The sequence below is a fragment of the Hippoglossus hippoglossus genome, chromosome 17 (assembly GCF_009819705.1).
Source record: "Hippoglossus hippoglossus isolate fHipHip1 chromosome 17, fHipHip1.pri, whole genome shotgun sequence".
In the NCBI taxonomy this organism is placed as follows: Eukaryota; Metazoa; Chordata; class Actinopteri; order Pleuronectiformes; family Pleuronectidae; genus Hippoglossus; species Hippoglossus hippoglossus.
Window position 1 is genome coordinate 17,917,475 of NC_047167.1, and position 17,843 is coordinate 17,935,317.

At 44.4% G+C, this 17,843-nt stretch overlaps 1 protein-coding gene across 1 annotated transcript; it reads right to left on the reverse strand.

The window, feature by feature from the left end:
- Positions 1–478: 478 nt before the first annotated feature.
- emilin2a (elastin microfibril interfacer 2a) lies at positions 479–17,549 on the reverse strand. Its single transcript, XM_034613163.1, has 9 exons — positions 17,231–17,549; positions 16,516–16,641; positions 14,021–14,211; positions 11,928–13,916; positions 5,186–5,539; positions 2,994–3,047; positions 2,435–2,494; positions 2,139–2,279; positions 479–1,637 (listed from the first exon to the last, which is right to left on the reverse strand). The coding sequence occupies exons 1-9, from the start codon at positions 17,374–17,376 to the stop codon at positions 1,303–1,305; spliced, it is 3,396 nt and encodes a 1,131-aa protein (XP_034469054.1). The 5' UTR covers positions 17,377–17,549; the 3' UTR covers positions 479–1,302.
- Between the last annotated feature and the right edge of the window lie 294 nt (positions 17,550–17,843).

The window sequence follows — 17,843 nt, forward strand, 5'->3', positions numbered from 1 at the left end:
TTGCTTCGTTCGGCTTGGAGGTTAACGCTCGTTTATTTTAATGTGTCTGACCAACAGAGATACCTTAAGTGTATATGCTGTGTTTTGATTTGTATAGAGATGTGGTTGAAAATATGTTTAAAAAAAGAGAAGGAAAAGTAATACAGGCCTGTGGAAGCTAACAAAGTGTGGCTTGTGGTCATATTTGTATTAAATAAAGTTTCTAACTGAATAACTGTTTCTGTGCTGCGTGTTTCTTTTTTCTCCCCTTTTTAAAAACTTGATGGAAGGGGAGGACATGGACCAGGAAAGAAGCCATGACATTTTAGCACAGATCCAGGAATCACTTTCTTTAACGCGGGGAGATTTTGACATTTTCATGAATTTCCCAGAGAATAATTTATGGATCTTGATGATAAAAAATCTGGCAGAGCTGGGCAACAGATACGAGTTTGTGCAGTTTGATTGAATTTAACTTCTGAACCTTGTCTACTCTGCTAGAAACAATATGAGTGTATTGCAGGTTCAGTCCCTCCGGTCATTCCAAATCTCACTTTGTTTTATGGAACAATAAAACTATGAAACATTACAAAACCATTAATTCAGTGGACTGTTGTCTGTGAGGGGTTTTCTCCTGTTTTTAAATGTTGGCAGAGGCTGAAATGAAGGTTAAGTTTGCTGCTGGGAAACTTTCTAAACCTCATGAGTGAGGAGAGGGGAAATGTATTTTTCACCCACACCCACTTTACGTAATGACCCAAATGGGGTTTTTCCTCAGTGCAGCTTGTAACATTTAAAAAAAGCTTGTGTTGCTGATCCCTTGTTTTTCTACTCATCAATCTCCTTAAAGTGTGTTCATCAGTCATTTCTATTCTTCTGTAGTGTAGATTACACGGATCTCAACTGACCTCATGCTAAACTGTGATTTATCAAGGTTTATTGCCTAACCAGCAATATCACATCCCACTGATGTGTTGATACGAGTCTCTGAGATGGTTTCGTTACAATAAATATTTCATTTTACGAATTTTAATGTTAATTTATAAAGACTTTTACACAAGACATTCACAATAGCTACAAAATAAACAAGTTGATAATCAAATATATTAGGAGCAAATCCTATTTCTCATATTCAGGTATTTTAAGGCAAATGGTTTACAAAAGGCGACATAATGACTCGTTTAACTGGATTTATAATCTTCACGCTGTGGTGAAATGGCTGCATCACAGCAAGTCAGTGAAAACTGCTTCTAGTCAACATTTCCTCCAGTCCGACTCTCAGGGAGCAAACGAGTCCTCGCTCTCTGTGTCCGTGAGCTGCAGCTATCTTTGGGCCTGTTGTGCGTACAGGTAGAGGGCGCTGTAGGAGGAGAGGATCTCCCTGGCCTCAGTGGTGGCCAGTTGACCTCCAGTCCTGACCAGACCCACACGGTCTCCTTTCCTCAGGGGCAGGATGAGACTGAAGGACACCGAGCCGCCGCAGCCACAGGTGCCGCCGGCTGAGTCCCGGTGTTGACCTGCTGCAGGCGCTGCTGAGCTCCGCAGCTTCTGGACGCTGCGGTTTGACACGGACAGGACGGCTTCTACGTGGTGGCCCTGCTTCGCTGTCAGCAGGCCTGAGATCAGGTATCGACCGTCCAGTGGTGCAGTGAAGAGCCCTGTGGAAGGAGGAAAGGGGAAAGATGATGTGATTACTAATGAGTTGTCAGACAAACATGATAAGAGGCTGAATTCAGAGGAATGAGAATGTAAAGAAAACGGCTCCTAGACGAAGCCCAAACCACGAAGTTGTCACCTCCTGTGATTTTATTTTCAAATTTGAGTGACACGTTTTTAAAGGCATCAATTTAGAAATGGTTTTAGATTATGTTTTTGACTAATTGAAAACATTCTGAGTTGATTCATCAGTACGAACAACCACCTCCACATTACACAAGGTATTTGATTCAGTGTGTTTTATAAAAAAACATTTAGTGCAGCTTTGAACTCCACTCACATGATAATAGGCTAAATCGTTAAACTGAAATAAATTGATTTTAATGGAAATTGGATTTGTTTAGGTTTAACTGAAGTTCATCTGAAGAACAAGGTGTGTGTGTGTGTGTGTGTCTGTCTCTCTCTCTCTCTCTCTCTCTCTCTCTGTCTCTCTCTCTCTCTACCTGTTTGGGGGTTGTAGTGTCCACCATCATTGACCAGAACCCTGTTAAAACGAATGATGCCGAAATCTCCAGAGAACGGCTGCTGGGTGAGGCCGGCGGTGAAGGAGAAGGGATCCGCGAAGGCGCTGTTGTCGAATGAAACTGAAAACCAAAAAACATGCAAGTCAGTGTCTCACTTCAGAGATGAATTACTGCTTCATCCTTCATCCGGTTATTTAACAAAATATCAACCGGTCTATACATGTTATCTTTTTATCTCTATCTATGCAGAGAGATCATTTCCAGGTGGGTTTTACCTGGTGATGCAAGTGCAGCTTGTTGCAGTGGGTTCCATGGCACCTTCGCTGCTACAGGAACTACAACACGGAACAACAGAAGAAGGTGTTAATTTCTTCTGTCGAGGCTGCGAGGCGACACCTTTATATTTAGAGCTGCTTCATTCATGCAAGTCTCTGGCTGCCTGTAAATGAATATACAGAATCAAATGAATACGATTCAGTGTTTGTGGCAGAAAGGAGAAAAAAAATAACTAAAGATCCTTGCTTCAGTTGCTGCAGCCATTATCCTTTTCAATAACACAGTTTCCTTCATCCTCACCAAGTGTAACATTTGCCCTGCGGCCCGGGGGAGACGACTCTCATGCTGAGTGACAGCAGACGAGCTGAAGCCGCCCACACTCCGCCCACACATCCTTAAACTAAACACATCCTCTCCCCACTCCCTGCGAATCTAAAGCTGCTAATTATTCTCAGCTTTTCCAGGTTTTTTTGTGTGTTTTTTTTTTACACGGATGTGGAAGAATGCCAAAGCCTTCAGTTGCATGCGATGTAACCTGATAATGAGCGGCTGCTGTACCTCGGTGGCTGGTTGACTGAGGCTGGAAAGACACCGGCTGCACAGGAGGATAACCTGCGAGAGGAATCAGAATCAGGTTTTAGAATCAGGGGCGGTCGTTTGGTTTTCCATGTGAAAATCGTTGCAAAAACACCGTGGGATAGTTTCCTAGAGAATTTATAAATGAAGACCCAGCAGGTTATAGTAAACTGCATTAAAAGTGTCTTCTGGAATCAGGTTTAAATTTCCAGCAGATTCAGGTGTTTACACTTTCCTCTGAGCCTTGAAATGGATTCAAACCTGCATGCTTGCCGTTAGAATGTCGCTCAGTAGAGCACATACCTCGGCCAAGCCTCAACAGTCCCGTTAAATTAAACAAGCCTTAAAGCCGAGGCCACATTACGCTTCTCAGCTACACATTGGTGGTTAAGTTACATGTTTCTAGCCCCATTGGTTATTGTGCCGCAGCTGAAAAAACCTACACCCTTATGAAACCACATTTTAAACCACTAGATCCAGATTTTTATTAGGGTTCGCACAAACCTTTTTTCCTTTAAGATTCACACATAATTCTCTGAGAAATAAACAAAAATGTTAGGAACTTTAATGGATTCTTTCCTGACTCGTACCACATCCCTCCATCGAGTTTTGGAACGGTAAAAAGACGATGAGAGAACATGCATCTACATTTTAAAGGATGAATAGAGCCACATTTCACGACTCTAAACTAAAGCCTGAAGATTTTTACGAATCACTTCTCGGACTAAGAGGAACATACACGGCTTCCTCGCCCACACCCAGTGAACAGTCACTGCTGACGTCTCAAACCGAGCCCATGGGAAAACTGTAACAAAGCATATTTTGCAGTTTGTTGTTCTCCCTAATCATCCCGCAGTAGAAGAAGTCCAGATAATTCAATCCAGAGCTAAATCTGCGACGCTCTATTGTCTCATCCGTCCAATTGGAGTTGGTCGCGGTTAAAAGGCCTTTTAGTGAAGAATTATTATGTGTGCATGACAAAAATACCAAAAGTACACAGATAGTTAATCCCTCGTTATGGCTTCCATGTGTGAAAAGGGACAAAACAGAAACAGGTTCCTGACGAGCTCAGATGACAAGATGAATATTGACGAACACATGGCAACGCTGGCTCAGTCTGATACAGCGCTAGACGTGTTGTCATAAAAACACAGAGAGAGAGAGAGAGCGCTATAAAATCATCCTTTTGTCACTGCAGCGATGATACATGATCAACACTCATTCACACACACGAGGAATGAATGACAGTCACTGAGGAAGTTTACCGGGAGAAATACACGAGTGCAGGAGGAAAAGGACAAGAGCAGTAATTACCTCCAGTTTGTCTGGCGGCAGGATTACAGCAAAACTACTGAACTAGTTTTATTGAAACTCAGTGGACGGGTGCGGTTTGAGCCAAGGAAGAAGTCATTCACTTCTGGAGTGGATTCAATTAAAGGAAGCAGATCCAGGACTTAATTCTCCACTTTTCACCTTATTTTCACTTTCTTTCGCTTCGTGAGATCCAGCGTTTTTCCACTAGTTTGTGAATTTGTCAAGAAATAACACAGGAAGCTTTATGAAATGTGTGCACATGTAAAGTGCTTATATCTGTGAGCAGGGGAAACTTGATGCAGCTCTGGACGATGATCTGGATTTTGTGAATCAAAATAAGAATTTTGTGGGAGTGATCTTTACTCAGTTACTGCACAGTCCTGTGTTTAATGTGAGTAGTATGCAGAAAACGTTATTAGTTACCGTGTGGCAAAAATGGCTAAAGGAAATGATATTGTTTTGAAAAATGATGTTCTTTTATTATAATTTTCATTATTGTTGTGATGGGAAACAAATCATTAAGGTGGATAAACCTCTGGACTTGATAACTACGTATAAAACTGAAATGTTAAAATGCTGAGGGCCAGTGTGGACAGTGTTTGGACCCTGTGCAGGATGCATGTGACAATCCAAACAGATGTATTTCAGTATCATGCTGGTATTTGCACTGTAATTTGCAGGCTATAATTTCAAACATTGCCAAATCCAGTTTTGTGCCATGAATCCACATAGTGAGAAATCAAACTCAGTGCAGGTTTCTTTTAGATTTCACACAGACGTATCTCACCAGGTGTTTGCAGCTGCAGAGTGGATTCAGTCTAGAAACACTAAAGGTCAGTGTGAACGTTAGTGCTGCTCACCTGGAGCTCCAGCAAACCCTTTGAGTGGCAGGTCAGACGACTGCTCGGAGCCCCTCCGCACAGTCACCCTGCGGCTGTACCCCGGTGGTCCCGCCTCGCCCGTCTCCACAACGGGCCGTACGGGAACCAGGGGCACGGTGCGGTGGCCCGGCTGCTGGGGGCTGGACGGCTGGTTCGGAGAGCTGATCCGGATGGTGCGCGTGTTGGGCTGCGCCGGTTGGCTGGGATTGTAAGGCTGCCTGGGGCTGGACGGTGGCGGCGGGAAGATTATAGGGATCTGGATTTGTTTTATTCTGGTTCTGGTCTGAGTTGTGTCTGGCAGAGAAGCGGGCCTCTCCGGTCTTAAGGTCATTCCTAGAAAAGTGGAGAACAAAAAAAAAAAAACAGTAGCCAGATTATAAATAAATCGATATATGATTCACTTCCTCACCGTATGATCATCAAGGATAAAAAGCTTCGGGTCACCTCTCTCAACCCAAATGAAAGTTATGGAAAATGTTCTAACTGTAATCGCACAAGCCTCCAGTAAACTTTTTGTTTACAACTCCCACTTCCTCTCGCATAGTCAGACCGCATCCCTCCGTACTCTTGTGAATTCTCAGAAACGACGTCCACTCTGATAACGGGCCAAATAAGACCTGGCTTACTCTGCACTGCTGAGTTTTCAGCTGGTACCATTATTACCCTTCATAAAAGCCGAGCAGGCGGAGTGGGTGTGAGTTTTTCGGCAACGAGAACCATCTGAACGGAAACCAGCTGGCTGCCTGCCCGGACCCCCCGAGGGCACAGACACGGCTGGAGCCTTAGGTCAGCGTAGAGGCGCTGAGAGAGGGTCCCACAGACAAATCAAGATGTGTCTGACAACCAGGTGTCGGACAAATTTGTGTCACGCTGCACTTAAGATTCAGTGAAGGGTTGAAGCGGCTCGCGTGTTGCTCTGGGCCGAGCCGCTACAACCTTGTGGGTGAGGTTGGGCATAAGTGGAGAGACTGTCTAACAGGATTATGGAGACGCCGTTCAGCCAGAGACACTCACATTAAGGAAATTGCCACTTATTGCGAATGGTTATACAGTTAAGATTTGGCTGAAAAGGCTTTGGGGAAACTGTGGGAGAACACAAACAACCACAAAGGTGCTGCGGGGAAACAAGCATGGTGACTATTGTATAAAGAATTTAAACACAGACACGTATTCAATCTCAGCAAAGAGAGGAAGTTGTGTAATGGTGAGAATCCCCTGGTTTTAGAGGCCATGGACACCTGACTCAGAGTCAGCTGGTGGACAAACAGTCTTTAACAAGGGTCCATGGAAACATGTGTAAACCAGATGATAGACAGCTCCAACAACACGAGTAAAAGCACAGATTGATTTACAGCTATCAGCTAATAGGCTGTGAGCACCGTCGTGGTTTCAGCTCAGTGCTGACGGGGGGTCATGGATCAGGATGGCAGCTGATCCTGGACTATGATTACAACCAGACTGCTTGATATAGAATACATCTACTCACATATTCTACCATTACTGACAATAACTCCTCAATTCATTTGTCATTGCTGCTCCGTTCATCTCAGACATTTTCGAAATACTTTAGCTTAAGAATAAGCTACTCAGTTAATTTTGTCTCGCAACTATTTCTGACATCAATATTAAACTAAAATGACTTTAGGTTCTGCCCGGCCAACAACACATCCTGAAAGTAACATCCAGTCTTGCACTGCGGCAAAAATGATCAATCAAGTTACTGGAAGTAATGTAATTACATTTGTCTGCTTGTTACTCTGGATTATGAAAGTAATCAGACACTGTGCTCTTATCAAATAAAACATCATCCACAGAATTCCTTCGTCTTACTGCAAGTGATACCACAAGCTACTCAGAAACCACACGGATAATCAAAAACAAATTAAACCCAGCAATCACGTTGTACTGAGATAATCAGAAATCTCTTCCTCATTTCCTCCCTTTGCCTCCTTCAGGACGCCGGTTGCCTGAGTGCATATTTCCCATGAGCTCTCCGCCTGTCTCTCACTCCACGGTCTCACTAAGGGGGCAACCGCAAAGTCACAAAAACACACTGGAAGGCGCGCACATACACAAGGGGCGCTGGTGCAACCAAGAGACTCACCAAAACCAGATGTTATCGCTCGCGAGCAGATCGAGACGCTGCAGGGGGAGGGACGCGTTTAGTCACCGGGGCCTCCACAGATTGTAGGTGACAGAACGTGAGTGTTCAAAAGTGTGAGAAAGCCTAAAGGAATATTGCAGCAGACACGTCGATCACGCCATGGAAAATGGTGTCAAGGGTGTGGAGCATGCACAATCACACACACACACACACGCACACACACACACACACACACACACACACACACGCACACGCACACGCATCACACATCACACATAGTTCTCATTTTCTAGATGCACATGGACACAATTTCACCCTCCACCCCATTTTGCTCCAGTGAAATTAACGATGGGAGGTTTAAATTGTGCACTGCATGGCAGACCTCAGGAACTCCCATTGTGTCACTGGCTCCATTCTCTCCTGAAGACTTACAGATGGGTTCCCCGGGTCAGGGATGGATACACCTCAACCCTCGCAGCTTCGGAAAGGGTCTCCGGGGAAGCTGGAGCGCCCCCTCCAAATTCTGGGGCTGACTAAATATATACTATGTGTGTGTGTCTGTGTGTGTGTGTGTGTGTGTGTGGCAGTGTCGAACACAATTTTCCTTTCTTTCCCAGCAGACACCCTCCAACTTCAAACAAGTCTTTTGATGTCTTGTTTTTCTTGTACTCCCTCATCACTGCAGACAGTTAATCTCACTCCCTGTCTCCCCAATATACAGCCACAATGATCAATTGCAAAGCATTGATCCATGAAATCAAAGAATGTATTTTATCCCCCGCTTTAACAAAACTGCCTTCTTTTGCGCGTGTGTGTGTGTGTGTGTGTGTGTGTGTGTGTGTGTGTGTGTGTGTGTGTGTTATTGTTTGTGTGTTTTCATCAGCTGGCCCGTTCTGTCGATATGTACTCCCAGGACGGGGCGGAGGAAGAGGAGAAGGAGAAGTCCTCTGGCATTCTCCGAAGGACAAATTGGAAGGAAAAAACAGAACAGAAGGAGAGAGCGACGAGGGAGTAAGGAGAGAGCAATTGAGAGATAGGAGAGAGAGAGAGAGAGAGAGAGAGAGAGAGAGAGAGAGAGAGAGGGAAACAACAGGGAAGTGATTTGAGCCGGTCTGGGATCACCTCCAAAATAAAAAGGAGGAGTAGAATTAAAAAACAACTTGAGAATCGAATGAGAAAATTCAGAAAACTGATTAGTCACCGTCTGCATGAGGAAGGCCATGCTCAACATTTCCATATTTCCACTTTTTCTAACATATTATTGACAACATGCATCAGTGTTGGACTTTGAAATGATGCAACAGAGACGCTGAACTCCAACTCTCACCGGACGGCGGGAGACAAACATACAAGGGTTGTGTGGTTCTCGTCGTAAATCCAGCAGCTGCTGATGGAGGGCGAGGCGATGCCAGCGTTTTGCAGCTGGAGTCACGCAGCTCCATTCAGCCGTCCCATTGACTAAGGGCAAAGCTATTCGGGTTAATCTTTCAGTTATGTTGTTACAACACCTCATCTGTTCGCAGCCTCCTCGGGGTCTTCATATGACTGTGTGGAGAACATGAGCTCAGGCGCCGAGAGGAAACATTTCAGGAGGCTCTCAAACTCCACCACACCCAAAGAACTGGGATTTTTCGTGGACATTTTATCTCTAATTCTCTCTTTCCAAAACGTAAAAATCCTTCACCGCACAGCTCAACTCCCTCTCTCGTGAGATTCAAGGTTTCAACTATGGGCACAAAGTGAGATTACATGATATTTGCTATTATAGGAGAATTTGGCAGTTTGGGAAATATGAACGTCCGCTCTCTTGCCAAGAGTAGCATCGTTACCACGCTCAGATCTGAATGGTAAATATAGGGGGGTATCACCAGCAACTGGCTAACTTAGCTTAGCACAAAGTCTGGAAACAATTAGCCTGATCTGCCAAAAGCATAGAACGTATGTAAAGAAAGACGACATGACTGCTCCCCAAAAGTGAAGCCAAATCTTCTGGATTGCCCCCTGGTGGCTGGCTGCAGTATAGTTAATCAACGCTGCCTCTTCCAGGTTAGTGGATTGAACATGGGCCAAACTAAAAAGTCAAATAAGTTCTGAATTGAGATGGTTTCTGTCATTTTAGGCAGTTCTTATCTTTTTTGATGTATGTCCAAGTGTTTTTATTTTACTGATAAGTTTGGTTTTGATTATTCCTATCAGTACCAAACTCGGTTTCACTTTACTGCAGGTTATCTACTTTACTGCAGGTTATCTACTTTACTGCAGGTTATCTTCTCATCTAACTCAGAGAAAAAAGCAAACAAGAGTATTTCCTCTGTCGTGTTCATGTCTGAGCTGTAAATAGTTACCAGCAGTAATCTGCAAAGACAGGAAAAAGCAGATTTAGCAAGCCTGCCTCCATTTAAGGTAACAAATTAACACATAGTGCATGGTGTGAAAATGACAAATTCTATCGGGGGTTATGTGACATATCGGTTGCCTGCCAAATGTTCCTGCTTAAAAAAATTGTCTGTAAAACAGGGATTGTCAGTTTGAACTTTTGTGCAGATTAAACAAACAAGATATAATGTGTTGATTAGTGAGCCCCCGCCTGCTTCCAGTCTTATGCTAAGCTAAGTTGGCCAGCTGCTGGGGGTAGCTTCTGCTATCAAGCATAAATAAATAAGCATATTTCCCATAATGTCAGACTTTTCCTTGGAATACTCATAGAAATAGAAGATAAACTAGTATTACACAAACACTACTCATAAAGTGAGATCACAGACAAATATCTTTCACAATCCTGCTGCAGTACGCAGAGTTCTGCCTGATTTAATGCTGGGCAGAGGTGCTGTATAATGTTCCATGTACGGTAATGAAATCGAACATCACAGTTTGGAAATAACAGGCCATATTTGGCAACGACCGCAATGGAATACAAAATGCCTTCATGCACTCCCGTCTCACTACACCCCGACCATTAATGCATCCACCTTCCCGTTCTCCTCAGGTCCCTATCCCACCATTGTTTGGCAGTTTAAGAAAGGGAGGCACCAAGTGATGGGGCCCCAGTCATGACATCACAGCTGAGGGTAGTCGAAGCATCTGGTCTTGGGTGTGGAGGCCTGCTTCTCCCCTCTCCATCAAGACTGGCTCCAGCAGTGAGTCAGGGCCCTTAATGAGGACCAGACTCCACACATCAGGCTGAGGTCACCCTACGGGAATCTCTGGAGGCTGGCATGTGTACATGTGTCGGAGACGGAGAGGAGGGAGGGAGGTGTATTGTGTATGAGGCTGCGTGTTTGTGTGTGTGCTGAGGTTGAGGTCTGCAGTTTTGTGGTATCAGTATTAAAGCAACATCATGGCGCAAAACAGAGGACCTCACAACACAACATGTTCATAAAGGGAATAGGTGGGCATTTATACCAGGGAGCAATGAGACACGAAATAGTGCATGTAAATTATCAGTAATGGTTATGAGGGGCTGGGACTGCAATATAAACAGAGCGTGACATGTAAAAATGTGAGATTCGGTTTACCTGTCCCATTCCTTACATTAAAACTGAGGAATTCTTAGGACAACATGAATCTAAGTCACAGGAAGTTTCCAATGTGGGCCTCTGCCTCTCGGTGCCGGGATATATTGAATGACAGACTCAAGGCAGGCAAAAGGAGGCCCAGTGAACTCGTGTCCTCCCACTCCGGGAAATACCCTGTGGCCATTCATGGGATCTGATCCTTCCGTTCCAGGCCTCCATGTAAACCAAGCAAGCAGAATGCATTATATGGGGGATTATCTTCAGGAGCAGTTTGTGTTTACACAGATGTTAATCGCACCCGATGAATTGAAAGTTATAACGGAGAAACTGAAAAAAAGATTGTTAGTATGTCCAACTTCTTGCCTTTCAGTGTTTGACTTTGCTAATGTGGAAATCCATTTAAGATGATATAACCAATGGACTTTTTCCGACACAATATATGTAACTTCGGCCGCGAGGGGTTTCTCAAACTATACAATAACAAAAGACCTAGTTTGATCACGTCGAGAAGCAGAGTGGGATCATGGGAGTTGTTGTCATCACCACCATTGCAGATGAAAATCTACTTAATGTGGCTCAGCCACAATATAGGTGAGGTAATGTATTAAAGTTTTATTCACATTACATAGCTATCAGCAATGAATAATCCTGATCCATTACTATTACAAACATTGGAAGGAAAATCAGCTGACTGGCTAACAGTGTATTTTTCCTTTGTCACTTGTCCCAGAAGTTAAAGCACAGACGGACAAAACCCGGGGTAAAGTGGATGTAGATGATGAAATGAAAAGGCGAGCAAAATAAAGCCTTCCAACATCACATTGGATGACACAACTACAATACCACAGCCAGACTCTTAATATGGCTTCCAATGTCATGCAATCAATTGGCTTCTGCCTCCACAAACCTCAAAGGATAAGTAGTATAGACAATTGATGGATGGATGTCAAGCTATCAAATGCCAATATCGTTAAATATGACCTCGCACTGACTTGGTTGATCTCACTGAAAGTCTAAGAGGTCCCGTGAAGACTTCTTTTTTTAAGACACAAAAACAGAACGGCAATGACATCATCAAAGTCTCATCAAACCACAAACTCACCTGGCTCTTTGGCAGCGATGTCTTTCAAAACATGTTTGGCCATGCTCGACAGCTGTGCCTGGAACTTCTGCAGGGAATTCTGCAGGGCGACGATGTCTGCGCCGTGATTCCTGCAGGTGACGTTCATCCTGTTTACACAGTCCTGCAGACCGCCGACGTGCCTCTCCAGCCCTTCTTTCAGCTCTTTGATGTTCGCAGAAACCCCGTCCAACCTCCCACACACCTTTTCAAGTCTGGTCACTCGTCCATCCACAGCAGACATGCCATCAGTGAAGCCCTGTGTGTTATGTTTACACTGACTCAGCTCAGATGACACCTGCTCACTTAGCGAATCGAGCCTGTTATTCAGCTCCTCCACCTGACGTCTGGTGTCGTCTGTGTGATCACTGGGTACTGCGAGGACTGACGCCCAGTTGTCCCTAGCTGCACTCCCAGTGCCACTCGGCTCCGCATGGCAGCATGTCGAGTTTATTTTGTACATATCTAGGTGGTATTTGCTCAAGGAGTCACTTAATCCTTTAACTGCACCAGCCAGACCGAGCACATTATCTTGTAGATTAACTAGTCCTTTTTGGAAATCATCCATTGTCTTGGCACGTCTTTCATCCACGACCGACTGCCTTTCAACAACGTCCTCCAGTTTCTTTACCTTGTCTCTGTTGGCACTGACATTTGTGTGAAGCAAGTCCAAGTCATTCCTATACCGGATCAGGTCCTTTAAAATGTTTTCTAGGCCTTTAGGTGCAGGTGAGGAACTCCCTGCTCCTCCAGTAATTCCTGAGCTGGAGCACCCTGCAGAGCACAACTCTCCAACAGCATTGATCTTATCATCCAAACCTTGGAGGAGGAACTTGTTGTTATTGACTTCTGACTGTATGGAATCCATGGAGTCTCCGAACATCCCTGGGAATGAATTGTTGCTCATTTCCACCAGCATGTTTGTAAGCTGGTCCTCCATGCTGTTCAGACGTTCATCCAGAAGCTTTCGAAGTGCAGCCACTTCGTCTCCAATTGTACTTGTCAGCTTCTCTTCAATGTAGAAGCAGTGAGTCTCTGCATTTTGTTCTGTGATATTTATACGTGCCTCCAGCTCCTCAATCTGGAAGCTGAAATCGTTGTCCAGTTCCTGAGGACCTGCAGACAGGTGCTCCAGCTCATTGTCAATACGGACATTCAGGATGCGGTGAGCCTCTGCAATACGATCGATCTCACGCCACAGGTCTTTGTGGTCACTGTGATGCTCTTCTTTTTTGGATGGATCTGTCTGCCTTTGAGTGCGTATAGGTCCATCGGCGGCAACCATGTCCAAACGTAATTCTCGGATCTCCTTTCTCAGGTCAGCCTCTTTAGTTTCCACCAGCTTGCTCAGGTTGAGCAAACCTTGGTCGTGGCTGTCTTCACAGGTCTTCTGCAGAGTCTGGATCTTGTCATTGCATGAGCTTTGTAGCTTGGCCATCTGATCCTCCACACTCTGGTCCAGCTCCTTCTTCAGCTTCTCAAGTTTCCCATCGATGTAGATCTGTATAGCATCAAACTCTGCTATGGCTGGAGTCTGAGATTGCGAGGCATCCATAAGAACACGGATCTGTCCCTCGTGACTTGTCATGGTTCCTCTCAGGTCTTCCAAAGCGTCATCCTTACTTTTCAGGTCAAGGTTAATATCATCCAACCGAGCCACTATTTTTTCTATGGCCTTGTCTCCAACAATCCCGCTTCGGACGGCCTGATGACCATCGAGCACTGCTGGGCTCTCCTCTGTGCCTGCGGTCATAGCGCTGTCTGGTGGACGCATGTTGTTAAGAAGTGTCACCAGCATCTTCTTTGTGTCTTCCTGCAGGTCTGTGCGGAGGTTGCTGGTCAACCCTGTCAGAGCAGACTGGAGACCCAGGACTGTCTGAGAGAGGCGCTGAACTTCACCTTCCAGAAGACGCACCTTATCTGTCCCGCCATGCCTCGTCTCATGGTGCCCTGTCTCTCTCCTCTCTGGCCCTGGAGTCACAAATTAAATATTAATGTTTAAATAAACACAAACAAAGTTTTCTATGAGCAGGTTTAATTTAGTGGTTTAGCAGTGGTGAGTGGAACTGTCTTACTTTGTGTGTGTCTGGTTGTGAGTCCAGGATTCGGTGGGAGGTAAGGCTGTGTTCCCTGCGCCCTTTGTCGATCTGGAGGCGGTTTTAAATCTTTACAGTCCAGACCTTGGTAACCAGGACAGCATCTCCACTCTAACTCGGTGAATGTCTTGTAGCCAATCTTGTACGTGGGTCGAAACCGAGTTTTGTATCTGTAAAACAAAGCAGTGTAATCAATAACTTTTGTTTTTCAAAATCCTAAGAAAGTATGAACGTGAAATGGGGATCACAAACTCAGACCAGTGTTTTCCGTGTTATTCCTCTCTTTTTGAGAAAATGTGTGTTTTTGTCCTTTCAAGAGAAACTGTTCCAAAACTACGTATTATTTCTTCTTATTGTTGACTCCTGCAATCACCAAAACCTCTGCTTTCTGGGCTCTGACAGTTTCTGAGCTATCTATTGTTCACGGTACATTAACTTCTAAACTTTCAAGCCAAAGGAAACAGTTGGGAAAGAAACAATAGATGACATAATTTCCCCGAAGGCAAGGGGTCATGTAGAACATCTGGAGAGTTGATATCTGAAACAGTCACTTTTGCACGTTTTCCCAACTGTCGCCCTCACTGATAGCAAAGATGACAAATATGGGGAAAAAAAAGGAAACTTAAAACCTGTGGGACAATGAAGCTCTGGCTGTAATCAACAACGTGATCTTAAAATCCCAACAAGAGATAATATGAAGCCAAAACTTGATGTCATAACTTAGAAATGGGAAAACCTGAGATGTCTGTTCTCACTGGCAGCTTGTCTGACTTTACACAGACTTGGAAATGTGCTCCAGTGATCTAAGAATGATCAGTTTCCATGGATCATTTCCACATCACCATGACTCTTGTGCATATGTTTGTGTGAGTGAATAACAAAGTAAAACCACAACACGTTGCGTTTCACAATTAATGACTCACAAAGTCAAATCTATTGCATTGCAACACATTGTGTGACAACTGTTAAACTCCCATTTACAGTAAGCCGTTATTAAGGGGTATAATGATTTGTTCATCTCAAAGGTTTTGGGTTTAGATGAGGCCTTAAATCAAACTGTGTGTTACTAGAACATGATTTATTATTTTATTACAGTTAGAGGAAAGGAAGTAAAATCCAGAATGTATTTAGCTGTCACATTTTAAAATATGCACATTTGAGAAAGATCGACTGCATTGGAAGCAACAAAGCTACATTTGTTATATTGAGAGCTATACAACTACTTCTAAGGAATGAACAGCTGTGAACTATTAGATGATGATAACTTATATTCAAACACCAGACAAAACTAAATAGAGTCAGAGAGGCAGAGACAGATCTCTTCTGGACGTCTAAATAATTTGTTAAATGTGTGGAGCCAGAGAGATTCGGTTTTATAGTGTATAAGTTTGAAATCGGATCCAATAAATAAACACTCTGAGTAAATGATATTGATGAACATTTACAATAATGCTTGTGATTCTGGAGCGTCAGCCGTCCTGTTTAGCTACAGTTGCACCCGGATTCACTTGTAATCATTTGGAAGATACTCATGTCTATAGAAACTATAACAAATAAGATACAGCCTTTATGGATCGATCTAGAGTTGCTGCATTGGTTGGATCTTCAATTAGGAATATAATCTTGATCAACTTTAACCATAACTTTGTCTGTTTGTTACTTAACTACTTGACCGATTTCCATGAAACTTTTCGAGATAGGGTGAAAGCATTGGTGGAGGTATGAGGTCTGCGAGCGCCCGTCTAGTTTCAGTTATCGTTCTAGTTGGCACGAGATGTCAAAGCTCAGATGTAGAATTTAGGTGTGTTACTCCATCAGTGTTGTTGCTTTCAGACATTAACTCTGAAGAATGTTGGCACAATTGGGTACAGACGGGGTTTTCTTTTCACATATGAACAACACAGCAGGAGTCTCTCGAGATGTCTAGACATCAGCATTAATCACCACAACCTCTCTTGACATCAGCTTTTTTCATTTTTGCATCTGTCGAGTGGTAGAAACGTCATCAACACAATCACTCGCTTGCTGTAAATCCTCCAGAGGATCTCCTGCCGTATTCTCTAATTTGGACTTTCTCCTGAGATTTTAAAAGGGGACTGGCAGGAGAAACTCTCACTTGCCCCCTCACACACAGCCCCTCCGGAGAATGTCAGGAGACCATGTCAGGAGAATGTCTGAAAGCAGCTAATGTCTCATCTTGACCCGAACCCAACCTCATCTCTAGTACAGAGTCCAGATCCTTGGAATCTAAAGACCTCATCATATTTGGGCTACACTTCCTGTTCCTGTTCATTGGCCTAGTTTTTGTGCTCTTCTAACTCACTCAAATCTGTGCAATTTTTGTTCTGCCAATTTAGTTTCTCATGCGGCTACTGTGAAGATGTCTCCCTCCCGGTCTCCCTCTGAGAAACATTTTGTATCTGTCTGTCTCATACATCTAAACATGCACCCTTGACCCCTTCCCGGATGCTCACGTCACTTGTTGCTGGCAGCCGGGCTGGTATGCTGGGCAGGGGGCCACCACGGGCTCCTGGAAGCTCTCCACACTCCCCTGCACGGCGCAGCTCACGTTCTTGTGCACCACATAGGCGCACCAGTTCCTGAGGAGAGAGAGAGGCAGGGAAAATGTGAGAAATATTCAAGAAGAACTCCGTGCAAAACCACAGAGAATGGCTGGACTTTTTAGTGATTTGACAATAAACTCATCCTAATGAGGTCCATATGCTTTGTTGAACTTTTCCTGCAGGGCGCGTCACTATTCAATGATGTTTTCCCCCTGATCTCTCACCAGGGAGCTGTTGCAAATGCAGTAACGGTCTCTGGTAAACGAGAGATTAGAGACATTCCTGCCTTTATCTGGATCTTATCACCTTTGGCAAACTGGTGCCAAATTTAGTCGCAGGTTGATACAGGCACAGTGAATGGACGCCAGGCCACAGTTGTGACCATAAGAGGCTAAAATTTCAAGCGATGCGAGGCCACTGCGATAAAAGAGAAGTTTGGAAGATATCGCATTTCCTTTATTTGGCGACTGAGCGACAGAGGCGCAACAAAAGCGCATCCACAGCGCACAGCTCGCACCACAAGGAAGAGCGGGATTTGACGGGATAAACTGGATCTTGACTCTGACACACAACGTTTATATGTTTCCCAAAAAAAGGAGGATTTCAAATAAAACACCGTGCTTACCTGTTTCTGTGTCTGTGCACCACTCCAGTGTAAGCGGACCCGTGGAACAAGTCATAGGAGGAGGGAGACCCGTGAGTGAAGGGAAAGTTTAAAAACAGTGTGAAAACTATCCACCGCCAGTCCATCTCTGCGTGTCTGTGGTTCATACTGACAACCTGAGAATAAATAGTCCTAACATAGAAAAAGAAAAGAGGGCTACTCTGTTATTATCATGCGCGACGTTCCCCAAAAAAGTCCCTCTGACCCAGTGTCTGATCCAACTCCAGCAACTCCTCAAGTTTGTGGAAGTCCACAGTCACTGCAGCTCCAGTGGAATGACGCTCAGGGCCTACACCCTCCTCCCAAACCCTCAGCTGAGGAGAGAACTCCCCCCCCCCCCCCCCCCCCCCCCCCAGAACCTCCAAAGATTTAAAGTCTGATAGATGTTTCAGCCTGTGCTAAGGTTTTCCTTTAATTAAGTTCGTCTTTACCAGGAGCCAGTAATTAATCTGAGAGACTAAGAGGAGGCTGCCACCAGAGAGGATTTGGGGCAGAAGTTGATGAAGTCTTTGTGAGCCAACAGCCATTAATTAACACCTCACTGATGAACATAACAGGATCATGTCTATTGAAT

Bases quoted from the DNA above. Each gene is read 5' to 3' on its own strand.
- emilin2a (XM_034613163.1), bottom strand. From the start codon at position 17,376: ATGAACCACAGACACGCAGAGATGGACTGGCGGTGGATAGTTTTCACA. The intron at 14,212-16,515 runs GTGAGCATCCGG...TTTGTTTTACAG, and splicing joins GGCTGCCAGCAACAAGTGAC to ATACAAAACTCGGTTTCGAC. The intron at 2,495-2,993 runs GTACAGCAGCCG...TCCGTGTTGTAG, and splicing joins TCAGTCAACCAGCCACCGAG to TTCCTGTAGCAGCGAAGGTG.